This window comes from Periplaneta americana, chromosome 8 (genome assembly GCF_040183065.1).
Source record: "Periplaneta americana isolate PAMFEO1 chromosome 8, P.americana_PAMFEO1_priV1, whole genome shotgun sequence".
Classification (NCBI taxonomy): domain Eukaryota; kingdom Metazoa; phylum Arthropoda; class Insecta; order Blattodea; family Blattidae; genus Periplaneta; species Periplaneta americana.
The window spans coordinates 7,831,660-7,853,249 of record NC_091124.1 but is presented as its reverse complement, the minus strand read 5'-3'; the positions used below and the strand labels follow the sequence as shown (position 1 = coordinate 7,853,249).

General features: G+C 37.6%; 1 protein-coding gene across 1 annotated transcript in view; it reads left to right on the top strand.

The window, feature by feature from the left end:
- Positions 1-21,590, top strand: part of Slob (Slowpoke binding protein) — a 595,498-nt gene that overhangs the window by 388,846 nt on the left and 185,062 nt on the right. Inside the window, exon 5 of the mRNA XM_069832327.1 lies at positions 14,955-15,025. Coding sequence (XP_069688428.1) covers positions 14,955-15,025 — 71 coding nt within the window. The remainder of the gene's footprint in view (positions 1-14,954; positions 15,026-21,590) is intronic.

Sequence of the window (21,590 nt, the reverse complement as noted above, 5' to 3'; positions counted from 1 at the left end):
CTACATTTTCTATTAAAAGCTTTCTTTGTCATTGCTATCCTCTTTTTGACTTCCTGGCTGCAGCTGATGTTACTGCTTATAGTACACCCCACATTATGAATATTAGTTCAGTTAAAAAAAAATTCCATTCTGAAAAATATATAAAGGATTCATATTAAGTAGGTTTCATATGTCTGGTGATCTGCCAAACTGATAAATCTTGTTCATTAGCGTTATGGATTATAATTTTTAAACTGCTTTGCTACCAAATTTATAAAACATGAACAACTTTTAATAATATTCATTATATTTTATTTAACGACGTTCGCAACTGCCGAGGTTATATCAATGTCGCCGGTGTGCAGGAATTTTGTCCCGCAGGAGTTCTTTTACATGCCAGTGAATCTACTGACATGAGCCTGTCGCATTTAAGCATAGTTAAATGCCATCGACTTAGGCCGGGAATGAACCCGCAACCTCGGGCACAGAAGGCCAGCACTAGATCGACTGCGTCAACCAGGCCGACAATAATTTACACTATATTAAAGCACAGTAACTCTTTCTTTCTTTCTTTCTTTCTTTCCCTCCCCGTTGCGCCGTCTTACAAGGCACTGCGGTGTAGTAGAGGGGATTTCATTTACCAGCCACATTTACATTGTAGGCCTCTGGCTGTGGGATCGACAAAACGCAGGAACACCTATGAGACCAGGGGCCCGTTTCACAATCCTTAGAAATTACAAATTAACAATTTACAAATAACAAGTAAAAGATTACAAATGCTTGTAAATTGTGTTTCACAATGCTATTTTATTAGTTTGTAAAGTCTGACGAACTTCACAAAATCAGCTACAGAAATTTACAAATACGCATTATTGGTTACACAATATCGCCAACGACAGTTTACAAAAATCGCTAAGGAGCAGAGCTAAAGTCGCTGTATTTTTACTACTATCGATACCTATGTTTATATTTTGTACTAATATAGATTATTTTAAGCTTGCTGATTCATATTTCACCAACAGAAAATATAAAGTATTGTTAAAAAAATTAAAAGTATTTAGATTTTTATATATTGGCGACAATGGAGTTTCATGTGATGTGATTGGTCGAGGATACCAGTACGTCTATTACTTAAATGACCAAAGTTAGCACAAAATTCAGTCAAATAAGTAAATAACAGCTTTGGTCCACGTACAAATATGCAATTGATAAAATAATTACGATGTTTAACCACAAAATCAGGTTAATTTTTTGTGTTGATCCATCAGTATTTATTAATGTTGCATCCATAACCTCACAAACATTAGTGATCCCATCAGCAGCATAAAAATTCTGTGCTATAGTAAATAACATTTTGGTGATAAAAAACCTGCCCCGAATTTAACTCTTTTAACATCAACTACCCTGTGGGCACTTTTGGACACTGACATCTTATACATTCCGTGCTTATCTGCTAACCCAAGGAACTGACAGCTAGTATGCATCCAATGCAAAACAATACAGTTCTCGCTTTGAGGTTAGGGGCTAGGGCATCATTTTTCTCTTTTGGATGTTGGATATGATGTCCCAAATCTTGTAGGAGAGATTCCAGCGAAACGGGACTCGAAACGACTTCAGAATACCGCGTAAGTAGTGTCGCTATTGCATTATTGAATTATTTATTTTTGGTGCAGGGAACTTCTTTATTAAATGCGAGTATTTATTAAATACAATCTTCGTATATACAGTAAATACTTACGCGGTTTTCCTAAGTATAGCGCGGGACTCATTCGAAACCTTTCATTAAATTTATACAATAATACGAACGTGTTATTAATTGTTGCCGGGAGAATTTTACGTATACCCGTTTCATTAGGCCTAAATTCAATAGCTTCGTCTGAGTCATTAGAACTCCTTAATAACATCAAAACTGATTTAGTTTAATTTTTAATATTATCCAGTTACTCAAAAATTAATTAAATAAGTATTTATTTATTGTATTTATTCATAATTTGTTGCAATATCAAACTTTACACATCTCAGAGGTATTGCAGAAAATGTGCTAATTTTACAAGTAAAATTTACACGTTTGTAAAATTACTCTTCATTGTGAAACAGAATACTTGTAAAGTGAGCAAAATTTAATTTGTAAAGATTTGATTTCCTTTGTAAAGTTCAACATTACAAACAAAGATTGTGAAACAGAAGTTTACAATTTATAAGCAAAGTTTACAATTTACAAAGATTGTAAACATTGTGAAACAGGCCCCAGGAAGAAAAACCCAGACCCATTGGAGGGAGGTAAATCTCCCCCCCACGCCGAGAATCGAACAAGGGACCGTTGGGTTGGGAAGCGTGTTACCTATCCACAAAGCCACAATGGTGGACCACTGTTTTACATGATGCAGTAGAAACCCATGAAATACTGGAGATACGAGACCCCAATAAAATAAAGCCAAATAGCAACCCTATCTGTGAATGAAAGGGCACTTCAATAAAAACTGCGTTACTCATGGCAATGTGGATAGTAGCCGAGGGATGGTCATATCTGCTGTGAGAGCACGCCGGCTCCTCTCGGAGGCTGCGACAGAGCTGTAGCCTACCGCGCGCGGATCGATGCAGGTCGTGATACGTAATGCATTATGTATACGACTCGGCACGTTTTTGTGTACGAAATAGCTAATTCCGTCACCCTTTGTTTTGCAGCTTCTTTGCAATATAAATACAAAATTTACTCACTCTTATGTATACAAATAAGGTCTCCTCCCTTCCCATGGAAGAAAGACGTCTTAATCCCCTGTCTCTTACTTGCATAGTCTAACTAAAGAAACTTCTACACTTCAGTTCGAAATTCTTCTTGGAATTTCGTAGACTGATAAACACTTTAATGAAAAATTGGTCTATAAATATTCGAAAAAAATCGAAAAATCGAAAGAGAATTGGGAGGACAAATTTAAAAGGTACGCAAAACGCGTCCTTGCAAGGGGTTGGGGGCTGTACAAAACTAAATATGTGAGCTCCAAGCCTGTTGGCTACTAGTCTCACTCCGGGTTACGCTGCTCCACTGAAGGAGCTCTAGAAAATTTTGAAGGGGAAGCCGAAATTGGACGTAACCTCTTAGGTACCACATACGCGAGGGGGACTGAGATTTGATCAAGTGATCACGGAACGGGGCGAGGAGGAGATTGCTGGTGTTTGCCGTTAGGATGGCGAGACGCTGTCATCTGTTGTTCGATGACAAAGCATGTGAAGGCCGTCGGAAGAAGCAATTCGAGAGGTCCCTGTCCTTTCAAATTGCGACTAATTGAGTGACCTCGTACATTTAATAGACAATTTATAGGTTCTGAACTAGGGCATACGTCGTTAATGATAAAGGGGAATATATATGGGGAAAAGCATATAGGTCCGTGGCCCATTTCTTATAGGGCTCATCCCGACATTTGTCTTACGCCTTAGGAAAACCACGGAATACCTTAGGCAGGATGATAAATATTCAGGCAACACGCGAAATATATCTGAACAATTGAATAGAAATTGAACTGAAGACCATCGAGTCGCGACCCCCCCCCCAAAAAAAAAAGTATTTATGCAGACGATTTTGGTAGGGTGCGCCAGTCGTCTCCTAATATATATATACTGGTGTTACACACTTTCAGGGATGATGGGGAAGGGCACATGTATCAATTTCAGATAAGGAACCCTGGTCCGGAAGCGAAAATAGTTGTGTGGATATGGAATTGTAATTTCGCACCACGTGCCCTCCTTCCCTTAACTTTTGGAACAATCGTGGAAAGATGGTATGGGCCGGATGTCTCCTACGTGAGTACTTGTCCCGATACAATCTGTGAGCTTGTCTACTGTTCCCGTTGGCTCATCCGTATTCGAAAATCAGGTCTGCTTATTTCGCTCTCGTGTACTCCTACATTTCACTAGGACTGATCGACTGGACACTGCAACTTGTACACATACACTGCTGTCTACAGACGTGCATATCAGGACCGACCATGTCCGTTACACATTACGCTATCTGCATTGCTTTAGTGTAGTTTCCTGTCCCCACCCCTCAGACAGCGCACTGAATGGAATACTGTAAGTAGACAACGTAAACAACGTCAGATAAATACAGTATTTGTAATATGTACAGATAAATACACATTAATATGGTGTACAGAGGAATTAAATTATTTCATTTCCACAAAACTATTTTTGCTTGTATCTTTCGACTCGGTCATTTCCGGACCAGGGTTCCTTATCTCAAATTGATACATGTGCCCTTCCCCATCATCCCTGAAAGTTTGTAACACTAGCCCGGAAACGCCATATATATATATATATATATATATATATATATATATATATATTAATCTCATTTAAACCTTTGGACAACACAAACACCCAAGCCATACATACTAGAGTCGTGCACAACCGGTTACGAAAGATAGAAATTACATACTGCTACTGAACGCCTGGCGTTATAGACAGTATGCGAAGCTCTTTCGTCTCACGGAGTGGTCCAATGTTCGGTTTAACGAATGTCCGAGTCTCTCTCGTGTGAAACGGCTCTGGATCATGACAGACAATATTGAGCCATCCAGGAGTTCCAAGAATCGTTGCAAGGACGCGATTATCATTGTGTACCTTTCAATTGATATTTCCTCCTCTCTTCCCATTGATTATTGATTGATTGATTGATTGATTGATTGATTGATTGATTGATTGATTGATTCATTCATTCATTCATTCATTCATTCATTCATTCATTCATTCATTCATTCATTCATTCATTCATTCATTCATTCATTCAGGTATTGCAACAGCACGCATCATGAAGCTACAATCATTAGATCCTGAGAATGCTTTTATTTTTGTTAATAACTTTTTATGTCCTTAAGGATGATTTATTAGTGAAATAATAATACACCCACTTAGAATAATTAAAAGACATAGGTTATATTAACAACTACTCTTTTAGAGGTAGCCTATGTATTTTGAGTTAAAAGTATGAACGTTACAATAGTGTATACTTATTTTCTCTTCTATTTTGTGAGTAATTGTAATTTATTTTATTCTTGTATTTGTTTACATGTCAGATTTCATCTATAAATTACGCTTATTTCCATTGTTGTTACCGGTGCCCATTAGTTGATTTATATATTAGTTATGAAGATAAATGCACAAAAGTGTATTACGAAAGTTCCAAAATCTTACATCAGTTGCTTAGCAACGGCAATGAGTTAAGTTACACTCTTGGCTAACAAGAAAGACAGACTACGGCGCGAGTAGGAGTCACGTGGATATCATGATCTAGTCATGGCCATCTTGACAATCGCCTAATATAAAAACATGTTCAAAGTTCTAAAAAACAAAGGAATTGCTATATTAAACTTCTGTTAAACGTGCATTTATACACATATAAACTTGTTCAATGTTGGCCATGTTATGACTAAGAATGTGGCGTCGCACCGTAGCCTGTCTTTCTCTTTAGCCACGTGTCACACTGTTCTGACGTCAGTTGCTTAACAAGACAACGTGGCTGACGAGAAAGACAGGCTATGGAGGGACGTCACATTCTTAGTCATAACATGGCCAACATTGAACGAGTTTATATGTGTATAAATGCACGTTTAACATGAGTTTAATATAGCAATTCCTTTGTTTTTTTGTTTTTTTTTTTTTTTAGAACTTGTTATGTTTTATTTAACGACGCTCGCAACTGCAGAGGTTATATCAGCGTCGCCGGATGTGCCGGAATTTTTGTCCCGCAGGAGTTCTTTTTTTTTTACATGCCAGTAAATCTACTGACATGAGCCTGTCGCATTTAAGCACATTGGGCATAGAAGGCCAGCGCTATACCAACTTGCCAACCAGGTCGACTTTAGAACTTTAAACTTGTTTTTATAGTAGGCGATTGTCAAGATGGCCATGACTAGACCAAAATAACCACGTGACTCCGATTCGAGCCGAAGCCTGTCTTTCTCGTTAGCCACGACAAGACAATGAGTTACGTCACACTATTCTGACGTCAGTTGCTTAGCAAAACTGATCATTCAGGTGATATACAATATTTGTTTGTTTAGTCAACTGTCCGAAGACAAGTCTGAATCTCATGAGTGGCAGGCTACCAACATGGCACCGCTTATGAGATAACGAGGCCAGAAGATAATGGAGTAGGGTGGCTAGTTCCTTTCCCCCTTGATATACAGAATATTACAGTAAATTCCATTGTGAATAATTGTACAGGCGTATGATATACAGCGTAGAAGTGAAATAGTCTTGCAGATTTTCAGAGCTAGTAGTTCATGTTGTATGTAGCCCTAACAAAAAACTACATCATATTGGTGGAAAATTAATCGTTTTTCTTAAGTGTTTAACAACCTCTTATTCCGAAACTATTGCGAGTAGGATCGTGATTTTTGTTCATATCGATAGGAAAACTAAAAAAGAATAATTTATCCCTCTGTCATATTTCAATAGTGTGGACCGAGTTCGTTGACTTCTTACATCTGTATCACTAGGAGTGTGTGTTAGCGTCGATGTTGCGGGATTGCTGAAACTTCAAACTTAACTTTATAATTAACCGTGCATTTCATCATGAACCGTAATGAAGATTTTGTGTTCATTTACGTGTACCCTATCGTATCTTTCAATCTCTAAGGTTATTTCACTTCCAGCCTGCATATTCAATATAAAAATATCATTAATAATACAACAATATAGCCTGTTGTATTAAATTTCACTCTCATTATGTTCACAATCCTTATAAATAAGAACCAGTTTCTTAAAAATCTAAATATGACAATAATGCTAAACGTTTCGTGCTTTTATAGAGATCGTATGAATCTCCTAAAACTTTTCTGTTATAATCTTATGCAGTTGAGTTTCCAAGAAACATCATTCATATAATTATGAAATACAAATTATGTATTCTGTGGTGAGAAATTAAGTCATGTTATTTTAGTATTATATAAGTATTTTTCACCTATGCATTGTACTTCATTGTCACATCAAATTACCCTGTTATTATACACGTTTTTCATTATTTTATAGGCCTACATGTTAGTCTGTCCCGCGCCGTGGCGTCACGGTCTAAGGCATCTGCCTAGAACTCGCGTTACGGAATGCGCGCTGGTTCGAGTCCCCATGGGGGAAGAAATTTTCTCATGAAATTTCGGCCAGTGTATGGGACCGGTGCCCACCCACCATCGCCAAGCACTTGGGGAGCTACGATAGGTAGCGAAATCCGGTTGCGAATGTCAGCTATAACGGCTGGGGGGATCATCGTGCTAACCACAAGATATCTCCATTCTGGTTGGATGATCGTCCACCTCTGCTTCGGCATGTGGGCGTGAGGCCAGCAACCGGCTGGTCGGTCTAGGCCCTTCACGGGCTGTAGTGCCACGGATTATTGTTATTATTATTATTATTATTATTATTATTATTATTATTATTATTATTATTACATGTTAGTCTTACCGTTATTTTTGATATCAGTATATTTCTTATCTTTGATCTTTTTCTTGGCTTCGTTATTTTCATGAACTTATTCTTCCCTTCTCGTGCTGATATCATCACCAATTCAATCCAGTTAAGTCTAATAAAGTCATACATTAAATATTTTGCGTACTAAGACAGGAAATTTTACCCAAACAAATTTAACTGAGATCTGATTGCTCTGAAAAGTAACTTCTGTTTCGTAACGCCACAGAATTTCAGTAACAAAATAGAAGAAAAATCTTGTTTCAGCGACTGCCTTTATGTCTGTGAATGTGTATAGCTCTATAAAGATGGTGGTAATATGGGCTCTCTTCTTTTCTCTCTCTTTTACTTTGCATAAAAAGAAATTGCATTTCCATACTTAAGTTCTGCGAAGTTTTAAATAATTCATGAAATATTTCCATGAATAGTAGTTACACAAAGGCACTTGGGAGCGCTTTGCACTCAACGAAGACTTGCACATAGTTCTGCAATCTACCATCTTAGAATAAGGTCAGAGAGTTTTTGCATGAAGGAGGTCAACGAAGAAACTCATGTTTAAATGTTCAAAGAACGCATTCACTTTTTATTTTTGTAGTTTTATATATATAGGGTACCGTACAGTAATACTGCGACGGAAGACGGTTTTAGATTGGAACTATCCGAAAATATAAAACAGAATGACGTTTCAGATATTATATGTACACATTTCAAGTGACATGTTTTTTTTTATATTCGATCTGCAGGGAAATAATTGAAAATAAATTGCACAACACTTTTGGATGTTGCATCGTGTCAAAGAACATTCAACCTTTCGAAGCTACTTACACATCCAGCAATAAAATATTCTACAGGACTGGGCTGGGTATTACATTAGACTGTAAACTGACTTTGGCCACTCATATTGATGCCGTTTGTACTGGATTGTCTAGTCTAAAGTGATCTATTTATTAAGATATGTCAAGGGACTTGCACCTATCAGCCATTCCAATTGTCACGAATGTTAAATTTTTTCTATTTTAAAACTCTATATTTTGAAAATGAAATGACTTTCGTCAGCTTTTATTATTAGAATTAATTTAGGTCAGTATCATTTTTATAAAAAAATTGTTTGAATAAAATGTATTATTACAGTAGAAAATAAATAAACGGTTCCGTCACGGATGTTACAAGATTTGTGAACTCACTTCACACCTTATTAACAAAAAGTGTAAAAACTCAGGTCTCTGCCTCAAGCAAAAAGAGATTCATTCTCATAGTGCCCATGTGAAAGCTATGCAAATCTCATGGCATCCAATTAATTCACAAAAACGTAATTGGTAAATATTTTATAACTCTTTCTTCTGTGTCACGGATGTTACAGATGAGTTAATGTCCTTCATTTTTCCAGTTTCAAAACAAATATGACATTTCTAAGTCAAAATATTCACTTGAAGTGTAAGATTGCTAATTGTTATCAATCCAAACTACTTAAAATAAATGGCAGAAAGAATGAAGTACAGAGTGAAAAGTTCCTCTGGAATTAACAGTGCAGACTCTCAAAATATTTCTTCAACAATAGCTCCTTGAAAAAACATACATTAACAGTTGAACTCTCTGTGAGTAAGTGCTGCAAACTTTAGGGAAACAAAAAGTACTATTGGTCTGCCAGCTCTTATATATATAGTAGTCTCGATGGGCCAGTATTTAATATGAATACTCCGCTTCATACAGACCTCAACCGGATTGGACAACGTAGGACCAATCAGATGCCAGAAGGAGAACCTAAGACCTATCACAGCAAGTATTCCCCCCATCGAGCTGGCAGACTATTTCCTTATCCAACAACTGCTCTGAAGATGGCCACAACACAGCGGTCGAAACGTCACCAAGACAACGCGGTAGAAGCCCTGAAGCTTATCCACACACCATGTACACCAGCCGCGGAAGCCTACGCGAACAAGAAGTACTATTACTTAGCCAAGACCACTTAGATTCAATGCCCATAAAACTTCAAAAATATTTTCCTTTTGAAAATAAAACATTACAATATTTAAATTTAGAGCCTTATCTGTATCCTACACTAATAAAAACAAATATTTCTGAAAAAGACATTTTCATTGGAATTTCCAGTTTGCCCCTAATGGCTACTAAGGATTATCTAAAGGATGCGTATTATGCTTTTTTCAATAACATTAGTTTATGGCACCATTTTATGGGGTAATGGCAGTAGTATATTCAAATTTTAATCATTCAAAAAAACTATTAGGATAATAATAGGATCTTGTTATGATGCGGATTTTAGTCCTCTGTTTATAATAATAATAATAATAATAATAATAATAATAATGATTTATTTTAGCTGGCAGAGTTAAGGCCGTAAGGCCTTCTCTTCCACTCAACCAGCAAAAAGTGTATATACATATGCATGAACTTACAAAGAATTCAACAATTTGATTTAGATGAGAGTTACGTGTATACAAGAGTTATTTACGAATTAAACAACAAAATACTATGAACTATTAATTAAACACTGAAATAAACTGTGTAGCAGAATTAAGCTAAAATACATAGAATGTTAATATATTTCAAATGATTTTAGATAATAGAAAGAGATTATTATGAGACAATTAAAATACAGCACAATCAGGATGATGTCTAAAGAAAAAAGTAACAATGTAGTCAGTGATAGTTTAAATCAGTATGATTGGAGTGAAATGCTAATAAGGTTATCTTTTAAGCTGTTTTTAAAGGTGTTTGTCTTGCAGCCCCTAATACTTTGTGACAAGGAATTCCATTGACGCGAGGTGGATATTGTAAAAGATTAGGAATAACAAGATGTTCTATGAAGAGGTATATTTAGCGTGCCACAGATAAGTGATCTGGTATTTACGTCGTGGTTAGAGTATAGATAAGAGAAACGAGACGAAAGGTAATTTGGTGTTGAGGTGTGCAGAATTCGAAAGAGTAAAGACAAAGAGTGTAAAGTTCTGCGTTCTTTAAGTCGGAGCCACGAAAGACTTCCGAAGGACGGTGATATGTGATCATATCGTCGGATGTTGCACACGTATCTGACGCACATATTGTGAGCTCGCTGTAACTTGACTGACAGTTCAGAACTTAGGTCACTTAACAAAACGTCACAATAATCGAAGTGCGGCATTACTAGGGTTTGTACTAGGGTAAGTTTTAGTTGCTGGGGTCAAGAAGTTTCTCAAGCGACTCAAAGAGTGAATGGAGGAACAGATTTTTTTTTATCGTTTCTTTAACTTGAAAATTCCAACTTAGATTATTATCAAAAAAGAAGCCAAGATTTTTTACGACAGGTGAATAAGGGATTAGCGTGTTTATAAGTAAATAATCTAAACTATTGTTAATATTAATGTATCTTTCATTGTCTTCTTTATATAAAAAAGAATATTGACCAGGATAGTTGTAGATCTGAGCTGCATTATTACTCAACTCAAACAAACCATCATCTTATCGAGCCCAATGTCAGACCAACCAAATAAAAAAAAAGAGGTTTGAATGCATTGCAAATTCTGTGACAACGACATAGAAACACTTGCTCACGTCCTTGGTTTTTGCAGGCGTGGTGAAGCACTGAGTAACATTAGACACCATACAATAAGATCTATAATTCCAGAGAGTTTGAGAAAACAAAGTTACTCTTCATCCCTGAAGAAGATGGCAGAGCTAGCCGTCGAAAGCTTGGAAGCTAATCTCCAACTCACCTGGCTGAGAACCCGAGAAGAGTTATTCCATATCAAACGCCGGGAAAGCCTCAAGTCATACAAAGTTACACTGTCCAAGAAGAAGTCCAGGGTCTTTCCTCTGAAGTGAGCATAAGAAGATTTGATATTATTGCCTACAAAGAGGACAGTAAAAAGCATATACAAAGTGCTTCAGAAATACTTTGACAAACCTTCGGGGCATGTTTCTCACACCAAAACAAGATAAAAAGTTCATATAAACATATGTCCGAAAATCCTTAGTTTTTTTTTTTTTTTTTTTTTAGTTATTAATGCGAGAACATAATGAAACATCTGTCAGATATCGCCAGCTTGGTAGGAAGTGTTGCAACGTTAATCAATTCAGAAGCTCATAACAAAATATGTTCAAAATGTTCTCCCCTTGCTTCCATACACGCATGCACTCGTCGGATCATGGACTCCTTGGCTACACATAGCCATCTAAGATACAATGGGTGTATCAGCGGACTTGAATCGATAACATCATTCGATTGTCTAACAAAATGAATATTATTATCGGTTACAAACTTAAATTGAGTTGTTGGATTATACCTCGAAACGTGTTGAATGTAAACTTTCATTGTTATGAGTTTCTGAATTGATTAAATTTGCAACACTTGCTATCAAGCTGACAATATCTAACATGTTTCATTATGTTCTTTCTTATGCAGGGTGTTTCCGGGCTGATGTTACTAACTTTCAGGGATGATGGGGAAGGGCACATGTATCATTTTGAGGTAAGGAACCCTGGTCCGGAAATGACTGAGTCGAAAGTTATAAGCAAAAATAGTTGTGTGGAAATGAAATTGTGATTTGGCACCACTGCCCTCCTTCCCTTAAAATTTTGAACAGCTGTGGAAAGATGGTATGGGCAGGATGACTCCTACGTGGGTAGGAGCTTGTCTACTGTTCTCATTGGCTCATCCATATTAGAAAACCAGGTCTGCATATTCCGCTCTCGTGTACTCCTCCATTTCACTAGGACTGATCGACTGGACACTGCAACTTGTACACATACACTGCTGTCTACAGACGTGCATATCAGGACCGATCATGTCCGTTACACATTACGCTATCTGCATTGCTTTAGTGTAGTTTCCTGTCCCCACCCCTCAGACAGCGCACTGAATGGAATACTGTAAGTAGACAACGTAAACAACGTCAGATGAATACAGTATGTGTAAGATGTACAGATAAATACACATAAATAAGGTGTACAGAGGAATAAAATTATTTCATTTACACACAACTATTTTTGCTTATAAATTTTGACTCAGTCATTTCCGGACTAGGGTTCCTTATCTCAAATTGATATATGTGCCCTTCCTCATCATCCCTGAAAGTTTGTAACACTAGCCCGGAAACACCCTGTATACTTACTGGCTTTTAAGGAACCCGGAGGTTCATTGCCACCCTCACATAAGCCCGCCATTGGTCCCTATCCTGAGCAAGATTAATCCAACTTTGGATTTCGGACATATGCTTATATGAACTTTTTTCTTGTTTTCGTGTGAGAAACATGCCCCCAAGGTTTGTCAAAGCATTTCTGAAATATCCTGTGTACTAGAGCCAACAATTAGATTCCAGATGAATATAAACCAACCGATAAAAGTTGACAAGGAAAAAAAAAACTTAGCTACCAACCAACTATAGACTACTACAAACAAAAATATCATCTTCATGACATTGAAGAAGTGATTAATTAGAAGAAAAATTAATATCCGTTTCTGAATGAAGTTTCCTGTTTCTCGTCAACAGAAGTCCCAAGCGATATGTTATACAGGGACTTACTTACTTACTTACAAATGGCTTTTAAGGAACCCGAAGGTTCATTGCCGCCCTCACATAAGCCCGCCATCGGTCCCTATCCTGAGCAAGATTAATCCAGTCTCTATTATCATATCCCACCTCCCTCAAATCCATTTTAATATTATCCTCCCATCTACGTCTCGGCCTCACTAAAGGTCTTTTTCCCTCCGGTCTCCCAACTAACACTCTATGTGCATTTCTGGATTCGCCCATACGTGCTACATGCCCTGCCCATCTCAAACGTCTGGATTTAATGATCCTAATTATGTCAGGTGAAGAATACAATGCGTGCAGTTCTGCGTTGTGTAACTTTCTCCATTCTCCTGTAACTTCATCCCTTTTAGCCCCAAATATTTTCCTAAGCACCTTATTCTCAAACACCCTTAACCTATGTTCCTCTCTCAGAGTGAGAGTCCAAGTTTCACAACCATACAGAAAAACCGGTAATATAACTGTTTTATAAATTCTAACTTTCAGATTTTTTGACAGCAGACTAGATGATAAAAGCTTCTCAACCGAATAATAACACGCATTTCCCATATTTATTCTGCGTTTAATTTCCTCCCGAGTGTCATTTATATTTGTTACTGTTGCTCCAAGATATTTGAATTTTTCCACCCTTTCGAAGGAAAATTCTCCAATTTTTATATTTCCATTTCGTACAATATTCTGGTCACGAGACATAATCATATACTTTGTCTTTTCGGGATTTACTTCCAAACCGATCGCTTTACTTGCTTCCAGTAAAATTCCCGTGTTTTCCCTAATCGTTTGTGGATTTTCTCCTAACATATTCACGTCATCCGCATAGACAAGAACATAATTTTATTTTTACTAACATTTTTAATATTAACCTGGCTATATCTTTGGATTAAAAGTCTAGAACCGGAAACACCGCTTGCTCCCCTTTCCAAGACTGGAATTCACTTTACTAGGGATAGGAGGGAAGAAAAATAGTTCATCCATTTATGTAAACTATGAAATATCGCAATTTTTAGTTTGATAATTTTCATTAGGTTTTTGTTTAATCAAAATACAATACTGTATTAACACTTAGTGTTTTTACTCACGAACTGAGCTATCCATTCGGACGTATTAATTATGCAGTGTATATTGTACTGTTACAGCACATTAGCGTACAATATAGAGAATGAAGTTAAATTCAAAAATAATCATAATACGGATATTTAAACACATTTTTGAAAATGGTGGCCGTTCATTTCGATACAGGCTGCAGTTCTTTTGTGCATATTATCGCACTATAGACTATTGTACCTAATTCCAATTACCAGTTTCGTCCTTCGTACGAGTAACTCATGTTTAAATAACTCTATACCTACTCTATAAAAGAGTACCTTACGTACTGTAAATTTAATCTTCACTTCTGCCCGACCCGAAAAGATAAAATTACTCAGAAATGCTATCTACTGTTCTTTCAAGTGGTTTTGTCGCAGGGTCGTAGAAAGGGGGGGGGATCACATGACAGTTAATTACTTAACGAGGCCCTTTTATTTAAGTTATTTTAAACAGGTGTATAATATTACGTAGACATCCAATTCCTAACAGAAATTAATGTTTTCAGAACAGAGCTAAGACAGCCCAGCTACTAGACTTTACAGAGGAGCGAACAGAAGCAAATGGGGGAAACCGGGATGCGACGTAGGCAAACGGACGACAGTACCTGTGCGAAAATATGATTCAATATTGAAAGCTCTTTCACTGGAAAACGCGAACATATTTCTGGACCGTACTATACTCACTAACTCAGTACTAAATACGCGGTCTTGGTTCTATGTGGAGAACGGTTGTAAGTTTACTAGTAGAAGGGGTGGGAGTGAAGTACATTCAAAAAGTCCGGCACAATAAAAATTGAAGTAAAAATAAAATGATGTCTCTGTATTATGTAAAGTATCACTTCCTCTTGTCACTATTAAGATGAAACTAAAATGAAAGGATAAACAAATGAAGTTCTCTGTGTTCCAGGTGGGTCTGGTGCTCTTGTTCACCGGGCTCGGAATCCTCGCAGTGTTGGCGTGTTGGCTCCGTCGGTGCAGGTAAGTGCTTTTTCTATTCAGATATTCACGTTCATGATTGCCTAGGGCCCTAGGACTTGTAACAGTATTCCTCAAAGGGACGTGTGCACACAAATAATAATTTGTCCTTTCCAGAGCAAAACCGACCATGAACAAGAATTCCAGCTCTTTAGTCATAGAGATTATATTTCTTGTTTGATACTACTTGAGAATATGGTTTTAGTTGAAAGCGTGTAAAAATTCGACTAATACTTCTACATAATTCATTCATAAATGACAGAAAAAATCTCATAAATTCATGCATCAAGCAAGATCTTCGCACACAAATTATTTATCAGAGATAGACGATCTGAAAAGAAAAATTTCCGCACTGGTATCATATATACTGGACTCTAAATTTTCTGCAAGTTAAGGTAGGCCTAAGTCACTTGTATGCATTGGTTCGGAATATGCAAGAATGCAAGTGACAATTCTGGGATTCCAAAGCAAAATGTGATATGTCAATTTTTGGCGACAATGAGTTTTTTTGTTACATACAGCATGAGCTATTCGCTTTGGAAATCTGAAAGACTATTTCACTTCCACCCTGTATATTGAGGCGAGATATACACACTGATTATTATCCGTAACACATGCGAATGAAGTGATGAAATGAAATGAAATGATTAGCCTAAAAGTGTCCCGTTAAGAGCAAAGGCCTCCTCCTATAGAGGGAGAGCTCTATTTGTCTCATGCGGTGAGCTACTCCGCGTAAGAGATGTTTACAACCTTGGAATTGTTCACTTGGTTCACATTTTGCATTGTTGGATATTGTTCGCTTGTTTCTGTCGCACTGGTTTTAGTTGTTGTTCACTTGTCTTCTTAGGTTTTTCCAGTCTTCCCTATATCTTGCTCTGCTTGACCAATGGCTTCATACACGTTCACTGAAGAGGTCGGTCCATCTTCTTCTTGGTCTTCCGCGTGATCTCTTGCCAATGCGGGGATCCCATAGTGTTACAGTCTGCGTCCATGACAACCATTTATTTCCTCGGCATTGGATAATAAACGGTATCATAACATCTTCGTGAAGAAGGGCTTATTCTAGATACTTTTCTGAGTAAATTCGATCGGAATAACAATTACAGCTCTGAAATGACAAGGAACAGTTTCTATACTGTGATGATTTTCTCATTAAGTACAAGTTACTGTTTTAACAAAAATGTTATTCACATTAACTCTTAGTTAATTAGTCCCTAAAACAATTTCTATTCCAATAATAATAATAATAATAATAATAATAATAATAATAATAATAATAACAATAATAATAATAATCATCATCATCATCATCATCATAATCATAATCATAATTTTTCTGCGATTCCTTGCGATTATTTTAGAAATCAGAAATCCATGGTGACCATGGAAGGAAAAGAAATGAGGGAGACGATTTAATATGGAAGGAAAAACATTTGGCTTAGAGCAATTTTGTTGATTATTGTCTAACATTATTTGTACATTTTCTGAAATACTTTTGAAGTCCCAAGCCTTTAGGCGGTAAACAGTCTCTTGTTGTTAAGAGGATTACAGCTCCATTGCAAGAACATTAGTATTTGTTATGCGTGGGTGAACTTCAAAGCAAAATATTAAAGGCTTAGTATGAAAAGGGAGACTTGTTCAAAGCTTCAAAATAAACACAATATACTTTTAACTTACGTATGGCTACTGTATATCTGACTGGCTACCTTTCGAGAGTCTCACCTGGAATGAATTTATGCACTTGAGCTTATATTCGCCTTTTGTACGCCTTAAGGTACGTGCACGCTTACCGAATGAACAACGAACGAACGAACGACAAACGAATGCATTCGCTGATTGAAATCGGTACGTGTGTACGTCGCAGCAAAGGCAAACCGATCGTTTGGTTTGCCTTCGAAAGTGATCCGTCGCTTGTCGGTACATCAAAGAAAGTTGGTATTCGTTGTGGACGGGATTTGCCACTAGTTTGTAGTTCGTAGCAGAACGCAGCGCTTAGTTCAATTTCACCAACAGAATGTCGAAACTGGAATAGACGGAAGACGCTGTTATAAATCTTATTAATGCATATAGGGAGCAGGAAACTTTATGGAATCCCAAGCATTCTACTTACCACAATGAAGTAAGAAAACATGATGTTTGGGAAGATGTTCAGCTGCAAGATAGGCGAATCAAACACGTGCAAAATTTGAAAATTACTTTTGTTTATTTATTTTCAGTGGATACATGTTTGTTGTTTATTGTAGAGAGCAGAAGCCAAAAAGAAAATTGAGTCCCTACTGACATCATTCCGGAGGGAAAGACAGATGTCCACAAAAAAGATCTGGAATGGGGATTGATGTAGTGTAGGAGTCAACTTGGTTCGCGTAAAAACATATGTAGTTCCTTTTGAACAAATTCACGCCCAGAAAAAACAAAGTTCCAACCTTGTGCACACAAAATAAATTATTGGCACTGAAATATGCCTTTTCGTAAGCATGATTCGCATTCGACAAACACAGACAAATCTCTCTTTTTAGTATTTTAAGATAATTATTGTTAGTGAGGTATCCGTGTACTGAAACTTTCCCCTGTCTTGTAGTCGTAACTTAATAAAATCTTCCAGTTCCTCAATTATAGCTGTACATACTTCTGGAACAATCCTGGTAATCAGCTGTTTCGACACTTTGAATAAATACATTAAACTTGTATAAGAATCTCCTGTAGCGAGATATCGAAGTGTTAATGCTAGCCTTTCCTGAATAGGTGTTGCTTCCCGCCAGCCTGTGTCTTTCTTGGAAATTTTTGGCCCTATTTTGCACAGTAATATTCCGAAGTCTGTTTCTGAAATGCGACAGAAGTTGTGAAACTGTCCCGATTCCATTCCACGTAAATCATGAAGCAAGTCAGTGCCTCTATATTGATTGCGACTTTCGTAGAGTGGCGTCTGCCACCATCGCCTTTTGGTTTTTAACTTTCTTTTTGTTAAACTGCATATGATAATAACGGCTGCACTTACTATAATTATATTTTCATCTGCTTTATTGCGGATAATCAGCGAACGTGAATGTTTTCTGACCATTTTCTGATGATTTGTACGTTGCTCCAAACAGCGAACGAACAACTAAGTTTCGCTTCATCATTCGTTCGTTGTTCGTTCGCTAAGTGTGTACGCACCTTTATATGAGAGGTTTGCTGGAGTCCGACAGGAGGTACAGGTGACTTTCGTGTATTTGATGCTGATAGATAAGCCATACTACCTTGGCCCTGACAGAAGCAAGTATCATCTCCAGACAAATACATAATAAGTTCTTCCTGTGGTCCAGGTTTCGATTCTAAGGGTCTGCTATCTTGAATTAGCTTTGTTCGTAGTTTCCCATGTATATCTAGACAAATTCCGAGATAATTCCAATTGGCTACGACCGGCTTCCTCTCCAATTCTCTAATCTTTATTAATCACACTTCATATATCACCAACTATATTCCGCAGTACACCACCCATCTGTTCGGTAAATATCACAAATGCCCGGAAATACTGCACTCTGTCGGAAAATAAAAGGAGTTGTGGGCAACCGTGCGGAATACGTGCAAACGCCCGTAAAAGGTGACAGAGGATTCATTAGATATCTGTAATTGAGTGAAACGTTTATGCTTTCGGTTGGGTATTATTGTGATATTTAGTTTTTTAAGGAATTTGATCTTACTTAGACCTATAAGCATTGTGGATATAATTGAGAGTCAAATATATGTAATGCAATTTATGTGATTTACTTTTTTTTCCTTTGAAATTTCTTCGGTATATACAATATTATTCATACTAAGTTTACTAAGTAAAAACCAAAGAATGAAATAAACTGATACATAGGCATACATACGTACGTACATACATACATACATACATACATACATACATACATACATACATACATACATACATACATACAGTCCACACCTGTGGAGTAACGGTTAGCGCGTCTGGCCGCGAAACCAGATGGACCGGGGTTTGATTGCTGGTCGGGACAAGTTATCTGGTTGAGGTTTTTTCCGGGGTTTTCCCTCAACCCAATATGAGCAAATGCTGGGTAACTTTCGGTGCTGGACCCCGGAATCATTTCACCGGCATTATCACCTTCATCTCATTCAGACGCTAAATAACATGAGCTGTTGATAAAGCGTCGTAAAATAACCTAGTAAAAATACATACATACATACATACACACATATATACATACATACATACATACATACATACATACATACATACATACATACATACATACATACATACATACATACATACATACATACATACATTGCTAGGAAATTTACTGTGTTTATACAAGGAATAAATCTCGTTCACATTTGCAGTAGAACAATACGTTGTTACTCAAAGTCTTCCATACTGCCGATGTGGCCCTGTTGCATGCAGTAAGGGTTGTTAACATGAACATGATGCACTCCAAGACGGCCGTTGTTGGTCGCGCAGGTCGCCCGTTTTGTATGCCAATTTCCTGACTGCTCGCACCCTGAATAACGAGATTGGTACGAAGTTCCGAGCTCTCCATATCAATGTAAGTGTTTGATCCGTTGCTAAGCAACTGACGTCAGAATAATGTGACGTACTAGCTCATTGCCGTTGCTAAGCAACTGATGTCGGATATTGAATCTTTTGTAACATTATATTAATTTCATTTTAGAGAATTAAATGTTTCAGATTGAAAATATAATGAGCGAAGAAGATATGAGCGTTTGCCTACTGAACCAGAGCTGCATTCGGGTATGAGTTCGATTCCTGCTTTGTCTGATTACCTGATTAGATTTTTTTACTAGGTTTTAGCCAACTATAAAGTGAATGTCAGGTAATCACATGGTGAATCCGCGGCCTTCTCACTGTTACAAATTCCTTTGACGATAATTAGTTTAGTATATGATGAAACGTTGTTAAGTAAGCCGCTAAAAATGAGGGAAAGTTAGAAATTGAGTGAAAGGTATTGATGGTATGAAATTTGTAATGTTGAAGGAACGGGAGGACCTATGAAAAAATAATATTTCGTTATTTTCTACCAATTGAATTAACGCTGAGAATCGAACTCTAAATCCTAGGGCACAGTCAGCTGAACAAACGAAGGAGTAAGCTGTAAGACCCTTCCGTTCACATGAACTTTGAAATATTCGGAATAAAAGTTGGATGTAACTGATATTTAATTTATGAAGTTGAAGTATGTGAAACCTTCCATATCAAGATGACATGTGGAAAATCAATATGTCTAGAAGGTTAATGGTGTTTTTCTTCTTCACAGAAGGGTACTTCTTTGCTCGATGAAATTGGACAGATAGAGAGTTTCTGAAGTACAGTCGAGAAAGAAACAGTTGACGTGGCGCTGTAAGTTGTGCAAATGTCGGTCGTTTAGTTCGTAAGTGACAATCCTCTTTGTAATGTGTAATTTACGGAAACTATTCTCAAATGCATCTTCCGCTATGGCTCAAGAGGTAAAGATACTAGTTACAAATTCAGAGGGCTTGCAATCGATTCCCGGCAGGAAATTGAATGTATAACAACTTTCCTTTGGGACTGGCTGCCTGTCCCCTGTCTTCGGTTTGGCTGATATACAGGGTGTTTCAAAAATACGGGGCATAATTTCAGGTATGTATTTCCCACATATAGACAATCAAAATAGTTCATTACAACATGTGTCCGGAAATGCTTTATTTCCGAGTTATGGCCTTCACAACATTGAAATTCACCGGAACGTTTTTCTTTCCGCAGGTCGTTGCCGTCAAAGGAGACATTAAGAGGGCACTCTGACAGTTCATTCCGAGGCGAAGGTTACATTCAGTGTTGTGTAGGCGTTAGACTGTGCGACATGTATTCAAATCAAGAGCTGGCAGAGATACACTTCATGTACGGTAAGGCGGACGGCAATGCTGCGTTGGCTCGTCGTTTGTACTAGAAGAGGTACCCACAGCGACAATGTCCAGATCGGAAGACATTTGTACGTCTCCATTACCGTCTGTGCGATTATGGAAAATTTAACTCTCCTGGTTTGGGAAGGGGACGACCAAGATCTACAACTCCAGAAGTACAGGAGGAGATTCTGGAGGCTGTGAACATGACTCCTTCTACCAGCACTCGAAGGGTAGCGTTGCAAGTCTATGTTCCTCATACGACTGTCTGGAGACTGTTGAAAGAGTATCAATTGTATCCTTATCATTTGCAACGCGTACAGGACCTGTCACCAGCAGATTACCCTGCACGAGTCAGGTTCTGTCAGTGGTTCTTGCAGCAGTGTGGTGTAAATCCGAACTTTCCTGCCTTAGTATTATTTACAGATGAAGCACAGTTCACACGAGATGACATAACAAATTTCCACAATCAGCATGTATGGGCGTATGAAAACCCACGTGCAACTGTTCCATCTCATCACCACGTGCGGTTCTCCCTCAGCATGTGGGCCGGTATCATTGGTGATCGATTAGTTGGACCCCATGTACTTGTAAACAGACTTACGGGGCAGGCGTACACAAACGTCCTGGAAAACGCCGTACCTCATGTTTTAGAAGACACTCCACTGATCAATCGTCAACACATTCA